At 41.0% G+C, this 24,336-nt stretch overlaps 3 protein-coding genes across 7 annotated transcripts in view; 2 read left to right on the forward strand and 1 right to left on the reverse strand.

Annotated features, from left to right (window-relative positions):
• The window catches only part of unk.L (unkempt family zinc finger L homeolog), a 22,973-nt gene extending 13,604 nt beyond the window's left edge, over positions 1 to 9,369 (forward strand). The window contains exons 12-17 of one of the 2 annotated variants that reach the window (XM_018235333.2): positions 2,090 to 2,264; positions 2,739 to 2,840; positions 3,596 to 3,784; positions 5,630 to 5,811; positions 6,491 to 6,761; positions 8,578 to 9,369. In XM_018235333.2, the coding sequence (XP_018090822.2) occupies positions 2,090 to 2,264; positions 2,739 to 2,840; positions 3,596 to 3,784; positions 5,630 to 5,811; positions 6,491 to 6,761; positions 8,578 to 8,612 (954 nt within the window). In that variant the 3' untranslated portion in view covers positions 8,613 to 9,369. The remainder of the gene's footprint in view (positions 1 to 2,089; positions 2,265 to 2,738; positions 2,841 to 3,595; positions 3,785 to 5,629; positions 5,812 to 6,490; positions 6,762 to 8,577) is intronic. The other variant, XM_018235332.2, reaches the window with a different exon arrangement.
• Positions 8,896 to 20,693, forward strand: trim47.L (tripartite motif containing 47 L homeolog). 2 transcript variants are annotated; one of them, XM_018235338.2, is made up of 7 exons: positions 8,896 to 8,975; positions 15,953 to 16,492; positions 16,745 to 16,975; positions 17,604 to 17,724; positions 18,442 to 18,540; positions 18,646 to 19,243; positions 19,720 to 20,693. In XM_018235338.2, the coding sequence occupies exons 2-6, from the start codon at positions 16,073 to 16,075 to the stop codon at positions 19,230 to 19,232; spliced, it is 1,458 nt and encodes a 485-aa protein (XP_018090827.1). In that variant the 5' UTR covers positions 8,896 to 8,975; positions 15,953 to 16,072; the 3' UTR covers positions 19,233 to 19,243; positions 19,720 to 20,693. The 2 variants fall into 2 exon arrangements, with proteins under 2 accessions (XP_018090827.1, XP_018090826.1); XM_018235337.2 differs by having other exon boundaries at positions 19,914 to 20,693.
• Positions 19,297 to 24,336, reverse strand: part of unc13d.L (unc-13 homolog D L homeolog) — a 30,398-nt gene continuing 25,358 nt past the window's right edge. For 2 of the 3 annotated variants that reach the window (XM_018235336.2, XM_041576652.1), the window contains exons 31-33: positions 23,379 to 23,502; positions 21,514 to 21,725; positions 19,297 to 20,107 (exon numbers count right to left, since the gene is read on the reverse strand). In XM_018235336.2, the coding sequence (XP_018090825.1) occupies positions 19,998 to 20,107; positions 21,514 to 21,725; positions 23,379 to 23,502 (446 nt within the window). In that variant the 3' untranslated portion in view covers positions 19,297 to 19,997. Of the gene's footprint in view, positions 20,108 to 21,513; positions 21,726 to 23,378; positions 23,503 to 24,336 lie in introns of those variants that run through there. The other variant, XR_005964104.1, reaches the window with a different exon arrangement.

The raw sequence follows: 24,336 nt of genomic DNA on the forward strand, positions 1-24,336 counted from the left end.
TGATAATTTAGGATAAGAGATAGCGCCTTTAGCTTGCACCTTTGTCCACACTTTAATAGGAGTACCGAGTACCCCTGGCAATGAAGGACCGTCCCCCCCCTTCCTATAAGGGGCATTTCGAATAGCTTCCAGAGAACCCATGATTGTTGCATGCAAATTTGTCAATGAGTTGCTATCATCTGGGTTGAACCAGTTATGGATATAAGATAGTTGGGACGCATAATAATAATTTTGCAAATGTGGAAGGGCAAGTCCCCCCTTATCCCTAGATGCAGTAAGTGTGAGCCATGATAATCTAGGTGTTTTGTTGGCCCAAATAAAGGAAAGTAACTCGCTGTTAACTTGGGATGGTAATGTAAATCGGTGCGTTCCAGAGTGGGTAGAGAAACCTTGGGAGATATAGAATTTTAAAAAGGTTAACTCTACCCCATAATGTCAGAGGGAGTTTAACCCAGTGTGGAATTGTGTTTTTAAATTTTACTAAGATCGGGTCCAGATTCTCAGCTATATATGTTGTTGGGTCTGTACTGATCATTATGCCTAAGTAGCGGAACCTAGTCACTGGAGTGAGAGGAAGGGTCCTATCTGTTAGATTAGTACGTCCTAAGGGAAATAATACTGATTTTGTTGTATTGATCGAAAGGCCGCTAAGCCTTCCAAAACTCTCAAGTATATCTAATGCAGCTCGGAGTGATGAACCTGTATCCTTCAAGAAAAGTAAAACATCATCTGCATACAAGGCTACCTTTTCTACAATATTGCCCAATGCGATACCTTTGACCAATGGTGCCTGCCTCACCTTTGCCGCCAGTGGCTCGATTGCTAAAGCAAATAGTAGAGGCGATAAAGGGCAGCCCTGTCTGGTCCCCTTCCCTAGTTCAAAGGCTACCGATAGGGTATTATTAACCCGGATTTGAGCAGTAGGTTTTTTATATAGTAGTTTGATCCAAGCAATGAAGTTGGGACCGCAACCAAATTTCTCCAAAACCTGCCACAGATAGGACCAGTTGACCGAGTCAAATGCTTTGGTTATATCCAATGATGCCACTACCCCAGTGCTTTGATATTGCCTTGCCAATTGAATGTGTGTATGCAAGCGTCTTAGGTTAATGGATGTTGTTTTATTGGGCATAAATCCTGTTTGTTCCGGATGTATAATGGACGAAATGACTTTTACTAGTCTGTTAGCCAGTATTTTTGCCAGTATTTTGGCATCAGTATTAATCAGGGATATAGGCCTGTAGGATTCACAGGAGTATGGGTCCTTTCCCTCCTTAAGTATCAGAGCTATTATTGCCTCATAGCACGAGGAGGGAAGTTCCCCTTTCAGAGTTGCATGGGTGAATGTATCTAACAGCCAGGGGGATATTTGATTATTAAGTAGTCTATACCAAGCAGCCGGTAAACCATCTGGGCCTGGTGTTTGTCATAATTTTTAATGGTTTGAAACAGTTCCCTAAGCCTTGCCCCCTGCTCTTCTGCTGATCTGTCTGACTACTGTTACTTTGTATCAGCATCCATCTGTCCTCAATCTGTATCCTCCAAACCCCACAATTCCTTGCACATGTGATTTCAATAAGGAACGGAACATCAGAGTGCAATGCATTGTGGGTTATGTAGTTCCTGCATGCTGTCTGTAAGCTGTGGAGAAGTTGTTACAATTTGTAACATCGGTCTTTAGTCTCTCCTTCCCTGCCGGGATTTTAAATGATGCAGAGAGAGAAAAACTGTTAAACAGATGGATTTCAGCATAGAAAATGGCATTTATTCATACTTTTTGAATAAATGAGTAACTGTGATGGATATATCAAGGGTTCCTGTGTTATGTGGGCCTCTTTATCAAATTTTGGTTTGGAAGTCAAAGTTCCCCTTTAAGAAAACCATAATTTTAGGAAAAGTTTAGTAATATATTACTGGTTGAATTTTTTATTTTAAGAATAATTGTATGCATTACCTGTGATTATTAAATATAGTCAGGTTAGTGTCATATGAAATGCTTTGTAGACTGTGGCTGCAGCAAATATTTACAGTTATTATTACAAACTACCACTGCTATCATATTATTATCACACTTTATTAACTGATATAGGAAGTACTGGGTATGTTGCCCATGGGGAGCCCGCTTACCTCCAGCATCTCCTCAAGTATCACATCCAGTCTAGCTGCCACTCCACCCAGCCCAGCTGCCATCAGCGGAACCCCTGGTATGAACGCCAATGCACTTCCTTTTTATCCAACCAGTGACACGGTGGAGTCTGTCATAGGTATGTTTATTCAGGACAACCCTCTCACAGTGTCTTGTACATTTGTTGATGTTGGTATCAAAGGACCTAAAGGATAGTGTGATAAAAAATCAATGACATACAGCAGCACTGTCCAGATTAGTGTCCTATGTATTAGTACAAAGAAGTAATAGCTGACATAATAATATATTATAATATAATGCTTTATAGAGAAATATGCTTTGTAACAACATTGTAAGTATTTACAAAATGATTACAAAAATTGTAAGTCTTTGATAACATACATATTTTACAGCTATGTTTCTATAAAGGCTCTTGTTCCTGAAGCCCTGGTTGGCAGTCTTCATATTCCAGCATATGCCGGAAGAACTGCCATAGACTAGTTCAGTTTATTAGATCTGTACAGGGCTCTTTGGGCCTCCGTGAATTTGAAATGTAATTTTGAATCTCTGTTTCATTATTCTGTAATCCTAATGCTATATTTACTCTCTCCAGAATCTGCACTAGATGACCTGGATCTCAATGAGTTTGGAGTAGCAGCTCTAGAGAAATCGTTTGACAGCAGCTCAGGTCCTGCCACAGGAGGCATTATGATTGGTAATGATAAATATCTATAGAAGCAAAGCCACTAAGGGTAAGGGCATACCTGGCGATTCGGGGAGATTTAGTCGCCTGGCGACTAATTGCCCCTTCTTTGGGGCGACTAATATCCCCGAACGGCTTCCCCCTGTCTTCCGCCGGCTATAATGAAAAATCGATTGCAGCGTGGCACGCGCGGCACTTCAAAGTAAACTTTGGGTGACTTTGGAATACGAAGACAGGGGTAAGCTGTTCAGGGAGAATAGTTGCCCCAAAGAAGAGGCAATTAGTTGCCAGGTGACTAAATCTCATTGAATCGCCAGGTGTGCCCTTACCCTAATAGAAGGAAAGATTTCCACAAACAAATACGTCTCTCCTCTAGTCAGAAGAGCTATATTTGCCTTGCAATGATTTGTATAGGATAGTAACCCTTCATTAGGATGAAAGCACAAGAAATTAAGTTTAAAAGCCCTTTGCAGGTCTTAAGCAATATATGTTAGTCACTGTGCTCTGCTCACAACTTATGGGCTGAAACCACACAATACTGGGCAGCAAACTGCAAGAATGGCACCCATTTTTGGAAGCACATACAAATTCAAAGTTAGAAAAATATTATTATTTCTTTAATTTCCTATTGTTGAAACTTTCAGCACCTAATGTTTTATGTTAGTTTTTGAAAGCGTGTCACAGTTTTTGTTCAGTATATTTATTATATTCAGCCCTCCTGTTTTTTCTTTTGTACCTGCCAACTACATATTTTATGTTGTTTATAGGGGGAAGCCTGATGCAAAGCTCTGCCCCGGTTAATATCCCTGGGTCATTAGGAAGTTCAGCCTCATTCCATTCCACCTCCCCGTCACCACCAGTCAGCCTTTCCTCACATTTCCTGCATCAGACTACGGGACCACACAGCCAATCTGACAATGCCTTCCTTAGTACATCAGCCACTCATGGATCACTAGGTAAGAAATGGAAATGCTGGGAGGGCATTGCATTGGAGAAGCATTTGTACCATTTCAGAAATCGAGTGCTTCTTTTAACAAAAGATAAAAAGAATGATTTTAGTTAAAGGGGTTTTTCATATTCCAAACACTTTTTCTGTTTAGCTGTTTTCAGATTGTTCACCACAAACAAAGACTTTTTTCAATTGCTTTCCATCTTTTATCTTTTACTGTTTTCCCAAAATTAAAGTTTAATGTTCGTGTCTCTAGTGTCAGTGGCAGCTCAGTGATCCAGAAGCATCGGAACTGTAACAATTTGCTACATTTAATTGCTGCAATTAGTTGATTACAACAGCATCTGTGGAATATTAGCAACTAATATATCACTTCTAACAGCTCAGCACTCTGCTCAGCAGGGACAAAGATAAATCTGTCAATTTAAAACAGCTAGTTAAAGAGTCACAAACCCCCTCCCCAGAGCTGCTTTAAAGTGGACCTGTCTTTATTAAATTAAACGTGAAATCTAATTTCTATTTTTTATTAAAGCATTCATAGCTGTTGTAAACTCATTTAAAATCTCAGCTGTCAATCAAATATTGCCTGCTCCTCTATGCCTTAGGCATAGAGGCGGGGCAGAAAATTACTTTTACTTTCCATTTAGCACTTCCTAGATGTCACTGTTCTCCACGCATTCCCCGTTCTCTTCACCATTTAATTGTGTAACCAGTACATGGGGATGGACATCAGATCCCCCATTCTGGTGCACAAACAAGATTCTGAGATGATGCAAGACTTGCCTTAATAAAAGTGTCCACAAAATGGCTCCTGCCTGCTTGCTATAATAATTAATTCCCAGACTGAAGGAAACAAGATTCAAATAATTTATATTGTGTAATAAAGTTCATTTTACTTGACTAATGTGATTAAACAGGATTTTGAATTTTTTTTTTGAGTGACGGGTCCCCTTTAAAAGGTGAAAATTTTAACTTTACACTTCAATAATATGAAAACTGTCAACAAATAGAAAGTATTTGGAAAAGGTATTTATTTCAGGTTAACAATCTAAAACCAACTGAACTGAAAAAAAGTGTTTGACGATGAAAACCCCTTTAGGGGACCTGCAGCTTCACCATGCATAAAACACTCTGTGATGCTTTTAGTACAAGAGTGTAAAAATAATTGCTGAATTTGTGTACGGAATCAGAGGGAAGATTTATTCTTCTATATTTAGACTGTGCCTAGCTGAGATATCAGCTGTGGCATCCGAAAGAACCTCCTCCCAAACAAACCATCAGCTTCCCTGATTCTTCACTTTCTCTTAACTGAAACAGGCTACATCATCGTTTTGCTATGTGAACAATAGCTTGGTGAGATTAGGTGCAGGTGTCTGCCCTGCACTGTTTTTTGGCACTAGACATACTGCTGTCTGGTTCATGTTGAGACAGGGGGTAAAGCTTGAGATTTGGGGGTGAAGCTTTGGGACATTTGTGTAATGAGAAGCATTGTAAAATGGCATGGTAGAGCAGGAGCTCCCTGTGCTATTATGTACAAAGCAGCAGCCTGAAAGTAGCAATCAGCCTCATGCCTCTACATATTTAAGTATATGAGAAAATAATCAATAAGTGATGCATGGACATTTTTTTTCACACAGATACAGGTTTAATTTTATGATATTTCACAGGTCTTCATGGGTGTGATTTTTGTTTTTTAACAACATATAAGAAAGAGCAGGTGATTTGCTAGTATAACATATACAGCATTTGGTTTAATCTTACAGAACAATCATTCACTTCTATTAAACTTTTCAAATAATAGTCAATCATGAAATATACACATTAATGAGTTCCTTCTCCATTCCTCTTGCAGGCCTGAATGGCATGAATAACAGCATTTGGGAGCACTTTGTATCAGGGAGCTTCTCCCCAGGAACGTCCCCAGGTTTTCTATCAGGCCCAGGGGGAGCTGAGTTTATCAGATTGCGACATGAGTTAGAGGAGGCCAGCAGCACTATTAAACAGTGGGAAGACTCTTGGAAGCAAGCTAAGCAGGTACTGAGAAGACAAATGTCATCAGGGAACACACTGACACATTTTGAATATAAAGTAGCACTGAAGAAGCATCGCCCCTTTTAAAGCTAAGATACTTCGTATACCCTCCTGGTCCCCTTTTTACCTTATACCCTCTTGAATAATAAGGGAGTTGGTAGGGAAGCAGTGATTCAGAATCGTTCCTGTTCTCAGACAAGGCCTGACATGTGAATAAGTAATTTTTCCAATTAGAGGAAATAAATAAATGAATAAACCCCGCCAACTAAAAAGAAGGACCAATGAAGCCAATGTGAGTTTCCTTTAGTATTTCCTGACCTTGGGCTTTCCATGATGGACAGCAAGTTATAGTCTCTTGGTTGAAACATATTTGTGTTCAGCTTTACTTCAAATGGTACATGATGAAGTAAGGAAGTTGAAAGAAATAGTCTACTGTGTTATATTAAAGCCATTGCAGTAAAGAAGGCTAGTCACATGCAGTTTAGACTTTGTCTCAGCTAAACCTAAAGAGTAAATTGTTTCCTACATTTTTGAAGATTGTTTTCTTATCAAAAGTTAAACTTTGCTGAAAGAAGATACCAGTTCTGCTTTTTTCATGTGTGATTGCTTCATAACAAAAACAATACATGGGGTGCTTGGTATCTCTTTGATGGTTACATAATGGCTTTTCCCCCTCGCTCAGGCTTGTGATGCCTGGAAGAAGGAAGCGGAAGAGGCCAATGAGCGAGCAACAGCTGCTAGCATGGAATGTGAACTAGCCCGGGAGCAGAGGGATGCTCTGGAGCTGCAGCTAAAGAAGCTTCAGGAAGAGCTGGAGAGGGTTCCAGGAGGGCAAGATTCAAAGATGTATGGCTCTATGTCTGAGCTGGAGGGTCTTCCCCTTGCCACCCTGTATACAATCCAGAAGCAACTACATGCCAGCCTGGAAAGAGTCGACAAGGTCAGGCAGAGGGGTAGGATATTGACCACACAATCCATCAGTTATCTTGCACTTGGCCTGTTCTCAAACATTTATCTCCATTTGGAAAACACAGTGTCAGTTTTTTTTTTAAACTTTGTTTTTATTAAAGATTCGTACGAGTTGTATGCATACAAAACTAGACAGTAAGATTTTACAGTGATACAATTTGGTTATGCATCTCGTTTCCTATATCAGAGTGACAAAATTAACTAAGTTAACAATACAAACTAACAGTGGCGGAACTACTGGGGAGCAGGGGGTGCGAGCGGGCCAGGGCCAGCACCCCCTCAGGGCCCCCCGGCAGTCCGTGCGCCACTGAGAAATGCGGGCTAATGCGGCGGTACATAGGGGGGCGGGGCCCGGCTGCGCGTCACGCACCAGGGCCCATCCTCCTCAACGAACGCTACTGCAAACTAAACTATCAGCTCAAATGATCATTGACAGTTAGCAGTTAGGCACCGTGTCAGTTTTATCAAGTGTCATATGTAAACGTGTTATGTCTCTTGCTAACTTCTTTCCCTAGCTTGCAATAATACTAATGTTCCACTGAGGGAAATATCTGGCCTTGTAGCATTTCAGTTTTTAAGGGATATTATGCCAATTAATTACATTATAGAAAATCCGATTCTAAGCTACTTTTCAAATGGTCTTCAATTGGTCATTCCCTGCTTTAAAATGGGGGAAATGTTTCAACTGCGCGTGCGCCAATACGGAGCTTCCTTACTGAAATTACCGACGCGGCTAAAGATGGCCCGCGTGAGCTCCGCTGCTCTGACTCTGCAACAAGGAGTAATTACCGGCTTAGCAGTATATATTTGTGTTAACTCCTGTGCTGGGGGAGCAGGGAGGGGGGACTATAGGGGTAGGGGTTATTAGAAAGGGGGTTTAGTTCACCTTTAAAGGGGTTGCTCACCTTCCAAACACTTTTTTCAGTTGAGTTGTTTTCAGATTGTTCCCCAGAAATAAAGACTTTTTTTTCAATTACTTTTCATTGTTTATTTTTTTACAGTTTTTCCAAAGTTCAAAGTTGAATGTTCCTGTCTCTGGTGTTTCAGTCTGGCAGCTCAGTAATTCAGGTGCAGACTCTAAACTGTTCCAATTTTGCAACATTTAGTTGATACATTTCTCAGCAGCATTGCTGGAATATTAGCAACTACTAACATTAACATCTGACTGTAATGAAACTCAAAGATAAGAAATGTATCAACTAAATGTATAACTTTAGAACAGTTTATAGAGCTGCTTTAGAAGGTGAAAAATGACTTCATTATTAGAAAAACTGTAGAAAATAGAAAGTGATTGAAAAAAGTCGTTATTTCTGGTGATCTATCTGAAAACAACTAGTTGTTTGAAGGTGAACAACCCCTTAAATAACATGATAACTGCTGAATTTCCACACCGGAGAGCTGCTAACAGTTAAATAATTAAATAACCATAAATATGAAGACCAATTGCAAAATTTATTAGCAAATCACGGTCTTGATCTAAAACTGAATTTAAAGGTGAACTACCCCTGTGAACTACACAATTTACTACTATTTTTAATTGTTTTTTAAATCATAGTTCATAGCAAAATGAACAGAAATAATTGAGCAGGCCATTGAGTAAACTGGAATGCTGAACAGGAAACCACACTTTTTTAAAAAAATATTTACAAAGGGATCCTTTGTAAATCCTTCCTTTGGGTTCTAATGTTATCTTTGGCTGTTCATCACCCACTTTCCTTTACATCTCCACTTCTCCCATAACTTTTGTTGCCCCCTCTACCTTTCAGTTTATCACAAATTCCTGTTCGCTTTCTTTTGCAGGCAGTATACCAGCTCAAATCAACAAGATGTCCTAAATGTCAGGACCAAAACAGGACAATGCTTCAGTGCCAACACTCGGTGCTATGTGAAATGTGCAAGGCTGAAGAAGAAGATTGCCAGACGAATATTACGCCTGTCTTGCAGCCGTGACCCTTGGCTGCCTGGACACAGGCACTTCCAAACTCTTAATTTTTTGATACACTTTTATAAATATATATTCATACAATGAAATCCTAGTGAAACTGAGCACTTTTAAACAAAGGAACATTTTTTTCATTCCCATGGAAGGTACCCATAAGCCTTTTTTTTTTCTGCTGAGGGAGAGACTGAACTGAAACCAATATGCACAACCTCTTACAAGAGTGAAATGGCTGAAAATCATATCTATCCTGTGTGGGGTAAAATTTAGAAGTGTTTTACAATTATATCAATTAATGGGACCACTTTAGTGTCACCGTTTTGCAGACATCAAGTTAAGCTTTACCCAGTTTCTGGGAGGAACTCTACTGAGTCACAGTACTCTGGTTGGTTGGCTGTTTTGTGGTTACAAAACTTTGTTTCTCTGAAGTGTTTAATTAAGGATGTCTGCTTCTTTTAATCAGATTTGTAGATTTTCAGCTTGTTGAGGGAACACTGCATTATCAGTGAAAGGACAAGTGTTCATAATTGTCCAACTCTGTGGGGCCGATTCACTAAATTTGAGTGAAGGATTCGAAGTAAAAAAACTTCGAATTTCGAAGTTTTTTTTGGGCTACTTCGACCATGGAATGGGCTGCTTTGACCTTCGACTACGACTTCGAATCGAAGGATTCAAAGTAAAAATCGTTCGACTATTCGACCATTCGATAGTCGAAGTACTGTCTCTTTAAAAAAAACTTCGACCCCCTACTTCGGCAGCTAAAAGCTACCGAAGTCAATGTTAGCCTATGGGGAAGGTCCCTATAGGCTTTCCTAAGTTTTTTTGATCGAAGGATATTCCTTCGATCATTGGATTAAAATCCTTCGAAACGTTCGATTCGAAGGATTTAATCGGTCGATCGAAGGAATAATCCTTTGATCTTACTATCGCAGAATTTGCGCTAAATCCTTCGACTTTGATATTCGAAGTCGAAGGATTTCAATTCCTAGTCGAATATCGAGGGTTAATTAACCCTCGATATTCGACCCTTAATGAATCAGCCCCTGTGACTACCCAGTCATCATTTTGCATTTTACACAATTACCAAGGAATAAGCACAGTGCAGACACCCATCCTGGTGTCAGTTCAGATGTCTGAAGGTTAACTTTCTTCAGATGTGGAGTTTAGAACAGTCTTTTGTAAACAAATATTCTCACTGTTTCGAAATTCATTTTGAGCACCAGTCCTGTTCTTGGACCAGAACCAGTGCTTATTTCCAGAATATCCAAATATTACCACACATCCATCAGCCGTTATATGTATGTATAAATCACAAAATCCTTAATGCTTTGCTGGACCCAATCCCTTAAGATTTGGGTCCAGCAAAGGAGAACTAGAGATAAAAACATTGGAGTTCCAATTTGTTAGTAACCACAAAGTGATGCTAGCCTTCTTTCCTGTCCTGGCTCTCTTCTCCATTCTTCTCTTTTCAAAAATGGATTTGCTATTTTCGTCTCTGTTCTCAGGCATCCCCTGTTGAAGTTGGCCACGTGCAGTACAGTGACTGAAGTTCTGCACATGTGCTCACCAGGGCAGTGCAGGCTATGCCCTAGGAAAGCATAAGAATATGTTGGCATGGCACTCAGCAGAAAGTTTTTTAGGTAGGAGTATTTTTCCAAGAAAGAAAGTGCCAACCCAGGTTGAACTAGAATGCCAAATTTGCACTTAACAGTGACTTTTCTTCTTCTGACGGTTATGCCATTTTTTCAGGTGAATGCAATTTTGCTCAGTGTTGCTGCAATAGAATATGAAAATGATGGTTTAGATTTGGTTAGGATGCAGTCTGAATTTAAAAATAATGGATTTAGTGCATCCCTAGCATAATGTTATACTGACATGAATTGTAGTTCAGTTCAGGATTGCTATTCCCCAGGATCTGATATCCTGTATACAAAGCACTTCTTTTTAGGGGGCCTACAGCTGCCTAAAAATACATTGGCAGTTGCCTAAGACTAGGGGCACACTGGGTAGATGTTCCGCTTTTCTCCGTCTGTCTTTTTAACAGAAGCTGAAAAAACTGGATCCTATCCTCCATGTAGCTTCACGTATAGGCCAGGCATTGGTTGTGTGTCGCTACATTTCTGCCGCAAAATTTGTTGTTTTTTAGGCAGGATTTTCAGAAATCTGCCATGTGTAGCTGCAGACAGGCTGATGTTGTCCCAGTCTGTGGAGCTACACAGAGGAACGGCTGGGAGTGAATTTGCTTTTCTCAGCCGGGTACAAACCGCATGCGGAATAAAGCAGATCATCCACCAAGTAAGTCCTTGACCTAAGGTTAAGGACACATGGGCAGATTCGACTATAATGAGAAAATCACCAGCGGGATGGAACCCTCTCCCTTTATCCAATATGAGAAATAATGTCAGAAGGGGTTGGCTCTGGGCAACACAATTCGATCAATTCGCCCAGCTTCAGTAGGAGAACGGTGCTTCGTTTTCCTGAAGTTTCCTCGTGAGGCAACTTCGGAAAACGAAGTACGGCGATTTTTCATTATAGCCAGCGGGAAGGTAGGGGAAGGCAGTTCGGACAAAATGTTGCCCCGAAGAAGAGGCAATTCCCAGAATCCCCGAATCTGCCTGTGTGTCCATACCCTAAGGGGCATTTCATTCTGAAAGTTGCTGTGTACCCCCATAGAGAAGGACAAGCAGCCCACCTACTGGTGCTATGTAGGGCTTCTGCTGGGGGGGTAAAATAAAGAAATGGGCTACAATTTGAATCAGTGTCCCTTAAAAATCATGTGATATTAAAGCACTGGACATGCGAAGACAAAAAGATGCCATTTTGGGGGATTTTGTTCACATTTGAATATATTGGTGTTCCCCTCGATTCAAAGATTATGTATTTGATGCATCCCTACCAAAAAGCATAAACAAGTCACTTGAGGAAGAGGTCAGTAATCTCTTCAGTTACTACAGGTACATGATAGCATCAGTCAGTTTATTTTGCGCAATATACAGTGAAATCCATCGAACAGTGACTGCTTTCTCATCCCAATAACATTAGTAATTCTTTTTTGCTTTCAAATTGTTTGTTTTGTTTTTTTGTCTACTTGCGTGAGTAACTATGAGTCGCAAACAAATGTGATAAAATGTTAGAATATTTTTTTTTTATTCTTTCAATTAGGTCATTTTATAAGATATTGTATATATATATTCTGTTGACTTAAGGGTGGCTCTCTGCACCATTTACCTGTTTAAAATGTCTTGTTTTTCTTCTAAACAAGTCTCCTATCATGTGTGCATTTGAATGTTTGTAAGAGGGTGTGCAAGTATGATGTTAGATCACATCATTTATTTACATTGAGAATTATTTATTATGGGGTCAAGTAGAAATACAAGATCAAAGTTCTAGTGATGCCTGGGTACACCCCAACCCATCCACTCCTCAACCTAGGATAAACCTAGCCCAAAGTTGAGATGGGGCTTGAGTTGAGAGCCCTCTCCCTTTATCAATTATGAGAAATAATGTCAGAAGGGGTTGGCTCTGGGCAACACAATTCGATCAGTGAGGAAGTAAGGGGTGCCCAGCTTCAGTAGGAGAACTGAACCCTAAAAATTAATATGGCTAAAAATGACATTTTATATAATGATCTTATTGCACCAGCCTAACGTTTCAGCTTCCCAATAGAAGCAATGATCCAGGACTTCAAACTTGTCACAGGGGGTCACCATCTTGGAAAGTGTCTGCGACATTCACATGCTCAGTGGACTCTGAACAGCTGTTGAGAAGCTAAGCTTAGGGGTTGTCACAAATTATCCAGCAGAAAATGAGGTTGGAATGTAAAATAAACTGATGCTACAGGGCTCATTATTAAATTATTGGGCTAGTTGCACTTATATTGAACCTTATATTGTGACATTTCTATTCTATGTGTACTGTATATTGTGAGTGGGTCCCTAAGCTCAGTAAGTGACAGTAACACAGAGCATGTGCAGTGAATCAGCAGAAAAGAAGATGGGGAGCTACTGGGGCATCTTTTTAGACACAGATCTTCTCTGCTAAAGGACTGTGCTTGCCTTGGGCTGGTACAGAAGCCCAAAACATAATGTACAACATTTCTAGCTACTTCTTTAGTTAAGCTTTAGTTCTCCTTTCAGTGCACAAATGACTGTGCTCAGCAGTGGGCAATACTTACATCCTGTATATCAAAAGAGAACAATGGTTATTATGTAGACTCACCCAGCTTGCGCAGGAGCGAAAAATTAAGTAGAAAGCGAAGAGTAGGCCAGAGAGGGGACCCAGCTTTGCGCCCTAGGCACGTGCCTACTCTGCCGACCCCTTGGCCCAGCTGCCCCGAACCTTCAGCTAAGGGAGCGGATCCAAACCATAATACAATCAGGCAGGCACTCAAAGGATCGGCCCTCCGCATAGACGTGTAAATGAAATATATAGTTTATTCGGTATTTATGGCACAGCCTTACGTGTTTCATATCCTCACAGATACTTAATCATACCGAATAAACTATATATTTCATTTACACGTCTGTGCTTGAGGACCGGTCCTTTGAGTGCCTGCCTGATTGTATTACGGTTTGGATCCGCTCCAATACTTACATCCAGACCTGAAGTCGATGCCTATTTTTGGACCCTGACAGATTTGCAGGTGTCGGCAGCTCCTGCATCAGCACACAAGGGAGAGCCAGTGTTGAGGCCATATACAAAATGCTTGTTTAGTACAGTTGTACAGGGCTCCCTTGTGTTAGGCTTAATGGGCAGCATGGACTGGCTGTGGGTGCTTAGTGCAAGGGACTCTAACAGGGACAAAATTGTAATGGATCTGAAGCCCCATAGCAGGAACATTTGTGAACATTTCTATTTTGTTTATTGGACACATATGTTGTTTTTGAAAAATACCTATAGTTTGTTTTTGTTCGGGCTTCAGGGGCAGATTATAAATATATACTAGACAGGTTCATAGTAAAACCAGGTTGTCCTTTGTTTTGACAACATATAAAAGATGACTGAACACTGCAGCAAACACACTGCAATATAAACCAGGAATTCCCCCTCACAAGAAAACATATTAACATGGACTGGATATAAATAAGTAGTATGTCAACTGACATTTGTTTTTGTGGCATTACTGGTCCTTTACATGGTGTATTAATTATTACACTGTGTAATAGCGTAGATATATTTACAATAGAAAGCGAGGAGTGAGAACCCTGCATCACTACATCTGTTACTGAAGTGAAACTCAGAATTCACTGACACAGTGGAGATCTGCAGAAAACTATCTCAAACTATTCACCTCCATTTGTGGACCCATACCTTCTTAAATTCAATGGGGCCCCCTTGCCACTATTACCCAGCACTTTTTATTTATATCCCCTAAATAGATGGTATAACATGAGGATTTGAATGTTTTAGAGCTCCCCTATAATACCATATAACAATGTACAGAGAAACATGATCAATAACTCTGCCCTCTTAAAAAATATATATCTGTTCGTACCCATATCAATAAAAATAATAGAAAGGGAGAAACAGTCTGTCTGTGCATATTATCCCCAATAAATACATGGAATTTAAGCACTAATTATCATGGTCTATTTATCTTCTGGATGCAAGACATCACCTATTCCATGAGACAATACCAATAGAAAGATCAGTTATGTAATAGTTTACCTCTGTGTACGTTGGGTCTGTGTGCTCAAACCCCAGACTTCAGTTTAGGGAGCCTTACAGGAAACACACAGAGACAGAAGGCTGGTACTTTCTGGACCGCAAACAGTGTGAGTCAAGGCAGAACCTTAAGTGTTTTGTGGCACTTAATCATAGGCTGAAGTGATACATTAAACACGCAGACTTTAAAGGGACATTTAATAAAAAAGATGTATGTGTTTCGTGGCACAGAGGGGAACTTAACCACAGGCTGAAGCGAAACATTAAACACACAGGCTTAAAAGGAACATTAACCAATCACATTACAACATGAATTAGCCAATCATGACCATGGTGCACTTTTCTGATTGGTTACTTTAAATTCTAAAATTGAAAAACAAAAAAAAGGGCTTGTACAGAAAAAAGTCAGAATAAACAGTTGTAAAAAGCAACATGTATAAAAGACTTGTCCTACCTAAACTAGAACACGTCAGAAGGAATTAAGCCTCCCATTTGATGCCATTCTAGTTATTTTCCATTAGAAATTTTACAGCTGGGAAACTGTCTCTTGAGAATCAGAATCAGTCAGGCCTAGTTCCTGAACAGAACTGGGAAGAGCCCCAGGTTCAAGTGCCCTTAAGGTTGGCCATACTTACCTACATGATGAGCTCAGTATCACTTTATGAACACTGGAGAATACTAGGTGCTATCACCATTACATAACATGTAGAGGTCGGCATACACGGGCTGATAAAAGCTGCCAACAGCTTACTGGACTGTGTGTGGGGCCCTCCAACGGGCTTTCCCGATCGTTATCTGGGCAAATATTGATCGGCATGGGTAAAAATCCCATTGGATCGTGGACAGTCAGGCGATTCTACCGCCTGTATTCTTTGCATTATGATCCAATCGTTGGGCCCTAGGGCCCATGATTGGATCAGCCCGATATCGCCCCCTTAAGGTGGGCATATGGGGGGGACCTCTCTGAAGGAGGTTTATTAAAATCCTAATCTATCTGTTTTTTTAAAATATAAGACCAAACTAGAATCCACGATTTGACCTTAATTGTGTGAAAAGCCAAATAGTTAAATTCTTTCAGATTGTTTCCAGTATTCGCTTGATTTTTTTTCAGGCTTATTCCTGAAAAGCCCAAATTTTTCAGATTTGAAATTTGGATTTTCAGGCTAATTCCTGCGCAGACCACAGAAATGTCCAAATAGGATAGGGACCTCTCCCACTGACTTATATACAACCTCGGCAGGTCTGAGATGGCGGATTTTTTGGATTCTGGCTTTTTGCAGCCTCAAGGATAATAAATCTCGAAAAAAAAATTCAACTAACCATTCGGATTTTCTAGTAAAATACAACATTTTCTTTCAGTTTTTTGCATTCAGATTTTATTAAATAACCCCCAGTTACAAGACCTGAACTTTGCAAATGCAAATGTTACCTAACTGCTTAACTCCAGTTAACTAGAGCTCATTCTACTAGAAATATATGATATATGATTTAGATACTGATATATGATTTAGAGCTAGAGGGATTGACTCCTAATCTACTCCATTGAGCTAATAGGATGTTTTTCTTTTGTAGTTGTTTGTGTTTTGGACAAGACCGGTGGCTTCCTGTAGGATGTGAGTAGCTGGGGAGAGTTCCTTCCATTGTCTTTGGGTCAAGCGTTCTCTTTCAGTGTTTGTATTCTCAGCTACTGACATGGCCACATCTTCTCTCCTGTGCTCAGAATATTTACGATGCCCAGTCTGCCTGGATCTGTTTCAGGAGCCTGTCACCATCCCCTGCGGCCACAGCTTTTGTCTTGGGTGCATCACCCAGTGCTGGTCACTACAAGGGTCCTCTACATCTTGTCCCCAGTGCAGATGTCCCTTCCGAACGGATTCCCCACCAAGGCTGTGCAAGAACAGCATCCTCTCCCAGATGGTGGATGATTTTTCCAACCCCCAGGAGTCTAGTAAGGTAACCCCTGCATCGTCTAAACCATATTGGAATATTAAGGAGGACTTGGAGATAAACCATCCTCACATCACTCAGGAGGAGGACCCCAACAGGGCAAACAGTGAGAGCATTGCAACACCCCCAATGTGTCGGAGAAACCCTGAACATACCAACCGATGGGTAAGTGACTTTTCTTAAACAGATAAGAATAGATATAATTTAAGATGTAAAAGCATAGAGTATGATAATAGATGAGTTACATAGATGCAGTCTAGTCTAGATGCTTTCTGACATACTCAGAAAGTTGTTTTTGTTTTTGTTATGATTTATTTAGATCTCATTCCATCTCTGAACTGTTCCTGTATGCAGTCTGGGAATTGACACATCTTGCATAACATTTTATGTTTTATTCGAAACCCCTTAACCTTATAGACCTCAATGGTCAGGCAACGCAGGGAGGTGAGCAAGGGATTCAATGACATGGTGCGGATTCTGCAAGCTTCCGGATTCCGATTCCTCCAGCTCATGGAACAAGCAGAGAATGAGATGTTGGAACAGGAAGACAGCCAAACATTGAAGCAGGATGAGAATCAGGTGGAAAAAAAAGAAGATGCTGACACTATGGAGGAAGGGCTCACCATGACTGTGTTACCTCCTTCCCAGGTAATACAAGGTGGTATTAAAGACCAGACCAGTTTCATTTTTTATTTTTGGGTTGGTAAAGCATAAATAATGCTTGTATTTATGCACCAACAACTTTCTAATACAATTAGGGATGCACCGAATCCAGTATTCGGTTTGGAATTCTGCCAGGATTCGGCCTTTTTCAGCAGGATTCGGATTCAGCCAATCCTTCTGCCGGCCGAACCGAATCCTAATTTGCATATGCAAATTAGGGGCAGGAAGGGAAATCATCTGGCTTTTTGTCACAAAACAAGGAAGTAAAAAATGTTTTCCCCTTTCCACCCCTAATTTGTATATGCAAATTAGGATTCGGTTCAGTATTCGGCCGAATCTTTAGCAAAGGATTCGGGGGTTTGGCCAAATCCAAAATAGTGGATTCGATGCATCCCTTTTCTCATTACATGGCACTGTATAACATGAGGAACTTTCTGGGAATTTGGAAACGAATTAAAAGATACTTCCTCCAATATTTACCAGGACCATACAGTGCTGTGAATTTGTGTAGCTTCACTTCAGTGTTACAACATTTGACTTTAGCTGGATGATGAATCAAAATATGAAATCTGTTGTCTCTCTCCCTACTAAACCCTTTGGCTTTTGGTTTTAGGAAGAGCAAGAGTTCAGCGTGAAAGAGATCCCGTGGTTATGGCTCTCTGAAGCTATGGCTAAATTTAGAGAAAGCTTGCTGGAACTGTGTGCTGATCACATGGGGCACATGATACAACAGGGTAAGTTAGTTCTTGTAAGTCTGACACCCCATGAAGATAAGTGAAAATAATTAATCAAAGGAACAGTAACACCAAAAAAATGAAAGCGTTCAAAAGAAATTACAATATAATGTAGTGTTGCCCTGTACTGGTACACGTGGTGTGTTTGCTTCAGAAACTCTACTATAGTTTTTATAAATAAGCTGCTGTGTAGCCATGGGGGCAGCCATTCAAGCACAGGATACAGAGTAGATAATAGATATGCTGTGAAGAATATACTGCAAAGCTTATCTGTTATCTGCTGTGTATCATGTGCCTTTAGCTCTTTTTCAGCTTTGAATACTTGCCCCCGTGGCTACCCAGCAGCTTATTTATATAAACTATAGCAGAGTTTCTGAAGCAAACACACCAGTTTTACCAGTGCAGCACAACAGTACAATATATTTTCATTCATTTAAGACACTTTAATTTTTTGGTGTTACTGTTCCTTTAAGGGGAAACTGCAGCTAAAGTGTTTACAAAGTTGCACTGCATCCTGTGGAACACTTAGCATAGCTAAGTCCTGTCTCATATATATATTATAACAGAAGTCACTGACAACCATCCAACTAAAGATACTTGTCAGGATCCAGTAATAAAAGTTTAAATCATAATCTCTTGTAAACTTCTTCCACTTAACTAACCGTTAAAAGCAGATTGGATTCACCCATTAATGAACTGTTTCTCTCTCTTCTATAGTCCAGAGAACACGGACTACAAGTTCTGCTAAGGTATCAGAAGATTGGGGGAGCCCTTTGATGCCACTAATTCCTCGGGTGCGGGCCGAATTCCTTAAGTGTAAGGGTTCTCTTTGAGCTTTTGTCTTTTTTCCACTTCTCTACCTGACATACCTGCACTAATAAGTCCCCATTATTTGTCTAATTTTTACTTTTCCACCTCCAGACTCCAGAGATGTAACCCTTGACCCGAATACTGCCCATCACAACCTGTCACTAATGCAGAGTAACAGAAGGGTTTTGTGCAAGCTGCAGCCTCAGGGCTACCCAGACAACCCTGGACGGTTCAACCACTACACACAAGTGCTGGGCCACGAACCCCTGGGCAAAGGGCAGCATTACTGGGAAGTCCAGTTGTCTGGCAACCGAGTCAGTCTGGGTGTATCATACCGTAGCATCTATCGCAAGGGGCACCAGAGTCACTGTCTGGCTGGGAGGAATTCCCACTCCTGGTGTTTGGAGTGGACCAACACACGCTGTTACGCTTGGCATGATGGACAGCGGGTACTGGTAGCCACAGGACAACAGGAATGTTTAGGTGTCTTCCTGGATTGGGATCGGGGATGCCTGTCCTTTCACGAGGTATCTGATGATATGCCTGTTCTTCATCGATTTCGTGCATCTTTCATCGAGCCAGTCTATCCCATCTTCTTTGTTAGCTGGAATTCCATTGTGTCCATAGGAGAAGCAGCCCAGTCTCGTCAATGTGCCCAAAGCAAGCGCTTCCACAGGCAACTATCTGCCAACTTCTGAATTACTCACTGGTAAATATACAGTAGATACGGGCTGCAAATGAATAACACATCTTACCCATTCCTGTGTGAATATTAAATGCTTTATAAATACTTCATTACAGTAATGTGTACAGCTTCATAGGGAAAATAGACCATTTGCTCTGCACTGATAGACCTTGGAATCAACAATATTTCAGTGTTCTATGTATGAACAGAAGAATATATTATTATTATAAAAGAGGGGTCTTCAGGTTATGCAGAAAGGCCCGTGCAGCTCCCAGCAATCCCCATCAGCCAAGTTTTACCAATGTCTAAATATCTAACTATTACTATTATAGTTTGTTTATAAAGGTAAAACTATCCAGTATCACTGTACATTGCAACACAGGTGAATACAAGCAGTGCAACAATTACACACAATGTATCAAGCAAGACACATGGTTGAAGGCATAAGGCATTACACAATATAAAATATTTTTGTACTCTTATCTTTGTTCCCTTAAAAGGTCCCATCTTATTCTGGATCCCAGACAACATCTTCCTTCTGCCCCTACCGTAAATACAGGGGCTCGAACACTCACAAACTATTTTAATTACCCACACAATAGCAGTCATATCTCACAGTCCACACTAAAGGGTTTATTCTCTCCTGATTCTCCAGTGGTTTGGATTAAACTCTTCCGTTCCTTTGGTGCTGCAGGGAATAACTTATTTTATGGCTGTGCAGAGGATTTCCTGTTCCGCAAAAGCAACATTGCACACGTCACCCCCGACCCCCCTGAGGTCACCGTTTGCCCTCCAAAGACTGGCGGGCTCTCTGCCTACGCAGCTTGACAAATGCAACGGCTTCTCGGTCAGATCGGCGGTTTTCCAAAATCTGCAAGATCCGGTCACCTGAGAGGGAAGAATATCAGTGAGTGAGATGTTTCAGGACTGTTTTATCTTACAATTATGTCTGATTGTTACCTCTATTAAACTGTGTCCTGGGAGTGACATAGGTATGATTTTTTTTTATATATGTCCATTTTATATAATATCCATTTAATAGTTAAATATAAGTCAATTTTATTTACCCTTTTATATCTAGCACAGGACACAAGGTTATTCTGCACAGGGTGATTGTATTTATTATTTTTGTTATTAATAAAAATAGGATTTGAACTTAATGGGGCACAGTTTTGATTTTCAGCCTTGTTACAAAATCCATAATAGCATTTTAATTGTAATTTTTTTTTTTTAAATTTTAATTGACAATTGTAAATCAACTATGGGATGGTTTCTGAAGTAATTTGAGCACAATACACCCTAATAGCTTAATAGCCTCAGTACAACAGCACTATTTTTTCTTGCAACAAGAGAGAGAGGAAAATGTGAATCTATCTGTTCAATTTGTCACAAATGCCCATACTCACCTCTTATTTAGCCTTTTTATTTATTTGAGCTTTTCTTTCAATAAAGACAAAAACTAATTCGAATTAAATACACAAGGCTCTTTCATGTATTCAATTAAATACATAAGCTAGAGATGGAGAAGTCTCCAAAAATTCCTACAATTATTTCAATAGATGAGCTGATTGTGCCAAATGCATACAAAGATTGTATACATTTAGGGGCCGATTCACTAAGGGTCGAATATCGAGGGTTAATTAACCCTCGATATTCGACTGGGAATTAAAATCCTTCGACTTCGAATATCGAAGTCAAAGGATTTAGCGCAGATAGTACGATCGAACAATTGAATGATTATTCCTTCGATCGAACGATTAAATCCTTCGAATCGTTCTATTCGAAGGATTTTAATCCAACGATCGAAGGAATATCCTTTGATCAAAAAAACTTAGGAAAGCCTATGGGGACCTTCTCCATAGGCTAACATTGAGTTCGGTAGGTTTTAGATGGCGAACTAGGGGGTCGAAGTTTTTTTTAAAGAGACAGTACTTCGACTATCGAATGGTCGAATAGACGAACGATTTTTAGTTCGAATCCTTCGATTCGTAGTCGAAGGTCGAAGTAGCCCATTCGATGGTCGAAGTAGCCCAAAAAACACTTCAAAATTCGAAGTTTTTTTACTTCGAATCCTTCACTCGAAGTTAGTGAATCGGCCCCTTAGTTTTCTCACACAAAGAAGGATTGCACTGATCTGGTTGGTTGGCTCTCAGGCCAAACTGTGGCTCTATCATTTCCTTCATGAGTAGTCAGCTTTTGACAGGGGGTCACTGATCACTATACTTGCTCAAAGGTGGAGCGGCTCTATAACAGATTTGAGATATGCAAAACTGATAAATGTGCCAGACACTGACCATTGGGTTTAGGATGGGTGAGAGGCAGGCGTATCTGTGGGATGTTGGTCACAAGGCCCCCTTCTTCTAACTCCTCCTGCTGTAGACCTGGTAGGCCTGCAAGTTCCAAAAATGCCTCCCCTTCAAAGTCATTGGACAACAGCGTATCGTAGTCAAACACTGTCAGGAGGAGGCAGGCACCGGCCCCTTTGCACTGTTCTGCTTTCACCAGACTGAGAAGGAAAATAAAACAAAGTACCGTGGAGTTTGAATAACTTCCTTAACCTCCAGACAGACAAGCAAATATTTATTCTTCTCCTGGGGCCTTGCTAAAGACTAAAAAGCTGGCCATACATGCCGAGATTTGGTCAGACAGTTTGGTAGATTTTGATTATACTGCCCATCGATCTAGGCATGTATGACCAGTCGGAAGACTGATCAGACTGATAATTCTGGTTGATTGAAGATTATCATTCTTAGCAGACTATTTCCCCCAGTCAGGTGATACATGTGTATGGTCCAGACCCAGACTGGCAATATGAGGGTTCCGAAACATGACAGAGGAGCTGCTGTAAGATGCCATAGACAGTCACTATTTAGTGGGCTGTTTGGGCTTTGTGGCTGTGTGGGTTATCTGGGCCTCTGTGTACCTGAAATGCCAGGGCCCATTTTGATCCTGAATCCAGACCTGGTCTGGTCCCTTGTGTGGTATTGGGCCATTCTGCTTGCAAGATGATAGGACAGCATCACATATAGAGCAGGCTGTGTATAGTCAACTTTAAGCTAGGGTCAGCCAGGTGGATCTCAGTCTGTGAAGAAACACAGGTCAAGAATCCGCTTCTCCACTGTTTCTCTGCTGATCGAAGTGCCGGAACCCGGAAACATTGCCTCCACTCGGCACAGACAGACGTAGCAGATTTCAGAGCAGAAACACTATTTTACATTTTGAGCTGTAAATCCCTCGTGTCTGCCTGTTCACGAACGGAGGCAATGTATAAGGGTGCCGGCAGAGAAGCAGCAGCAAAGGAGTGGATACTCTGCCTATATTTCTCCACAGGCTGGAAGCTGTCTCTAGCCTTATATTTCCAATAACTAGTATATCAATCTATGTAGCAATAAGACACAATTCTAAATGAAAATTCTATGAATATTGCATGAAACACCCATCTAGGTCACATCAAGAAATTAGCTGCTCATGATTCCTTGGTGATCAGTCATAATCCTGTCAGGGAGTTAGTTGTAGTACCGTTCCAAAAGCTGGTTAGCTATCCTGTCCCCTTCAAGCTACTTCTCTACTACTACTACTGACACTGCGGCACATGCAGAATGCTGCACTGTAACTGTGCCTGTTGTCTACGCATAACTGCCCTGTACACGTGACTCCGGCAGACTTGCTCTTGACACAAGAGATGAGATCAGGGTTTTGAATGAACCGTTGTCTTCATTTTGAACAGAGCTACCACCACTGTTCGAATGGCTGGAGAAAATGAGAAGTATTTCTGGGGTTACATATTCTACCAGTTAGTTGTGAAATGAATTCCAAGTAAAACCACTTCCTTCCTGTGGAATTGTTTTAGAAGTTTGCTCTTCTGTTTAAACAAATGACATTTTCTGTAATGCAAGAGATGCCTAGTGGGGATAAGATAAGAAGATATAATACTGTATTGCAAGTCTTACTAAACTGAGCACCTGAAGTAGATTGCAAGTTCTTCCTGTTCAATAAAAAGATCTTTGCCATGTAGAACTTAAAATGTTTTTTTTTTGTAACTTTGCCACCAAAATTAGATGGGGATGAGATTGGATTGTAAACTCTAAGGACAGAGATTTGGGTCTGGAAAATAATGTGGATGGCATGAAAGTGAGTGGCACAGGAGTTAAGTACTCACAAGTCAAAGGTTTCATCATACAGCGGGTTTAGCTCATTCTTTTTGATCTGGGTGCTGCGAGGCTCCACGGCTGGGAACAGGTGCTTTGGTTCCAGAGTCAGCTGCACAAAGGGGTCACTGCTACCTGTGCAGTAATATAAGGGGTGTGAATGCAGTGCCACAATTATTAGTAATATTTAATCCATTCTTTTCCTCCAATAACATTCTTTACCCGCGGCCTGTGCCAATATCTGCCCACTTTTAGCCACCCACTAACAGGTGCTGAGCAGGCAGCTGTTTCAAGGGTGTATTCTGTCTTAGACAGTAATTCATCAGGGCTTCATGTTGTGTTGCACAGATACCATACTTGTTCTGGCATCAAGTTACCCAAACAGTCTACAACAGTTCAGTGAGGACTGTGCCACACCACTCCCTCCTGCCTGCACCCATACCCTCCTTTCTGTGCACTGCTCCTGTACTGGCCGGTAGTTGGGAGTCATTGAGCAGCACTGAGGTCAGGACCGCCATCAGAAATCGCAGGGCCCCATACGACAAAATTTCCTGGGCCCCCTGGGCTGCACCCACCGCAAGCCCCACCTATAGGTGCGCCCTCCCCACCCCACAGGTCCACCCCCCACCACACAGTAAAAAAAAACAAAAAAATATTGGTGGCTAGGGTTCCCACATGTTAATAAAAAATAAAAAGATATTGGTGGTCAGGGCCCCCCATAAAAAAACATTTGTGGCCAGGGCCCCCCATTAAAAAATATTGGTGGCTAGGACCCCACATGAGAAAAAAAATTGGTTGCCAGGGCCCACCCACATTATGAGAAAATTGGTGGCCAGGGCCCCTTAAACGTCCATGCCTTCCCGAAGTCAGCAGCTCTCAGAAAGATGGAGGGCCCGGCTAATCAAGTAAGTGTGGCGTGGCGGGGCCCCCCTTACCCTCGGGCCCCCTACAACTCTCCCCCATATCCCC

The sequence above is a fragment of the Xenopus laevis genome, chromosome 9_10L, assembly GCF_017654675.1.
Source record: "Xenopus laevis strain J_2021 chromosome 9_10L, Xenopus_laevis_v10.1, whole genome shotgun sequence".
NCBI lineage: Eukaryota > Metazoa > Chordata > Amphibia > Anura > Pipidae > Xenopus > Xenopus laevis.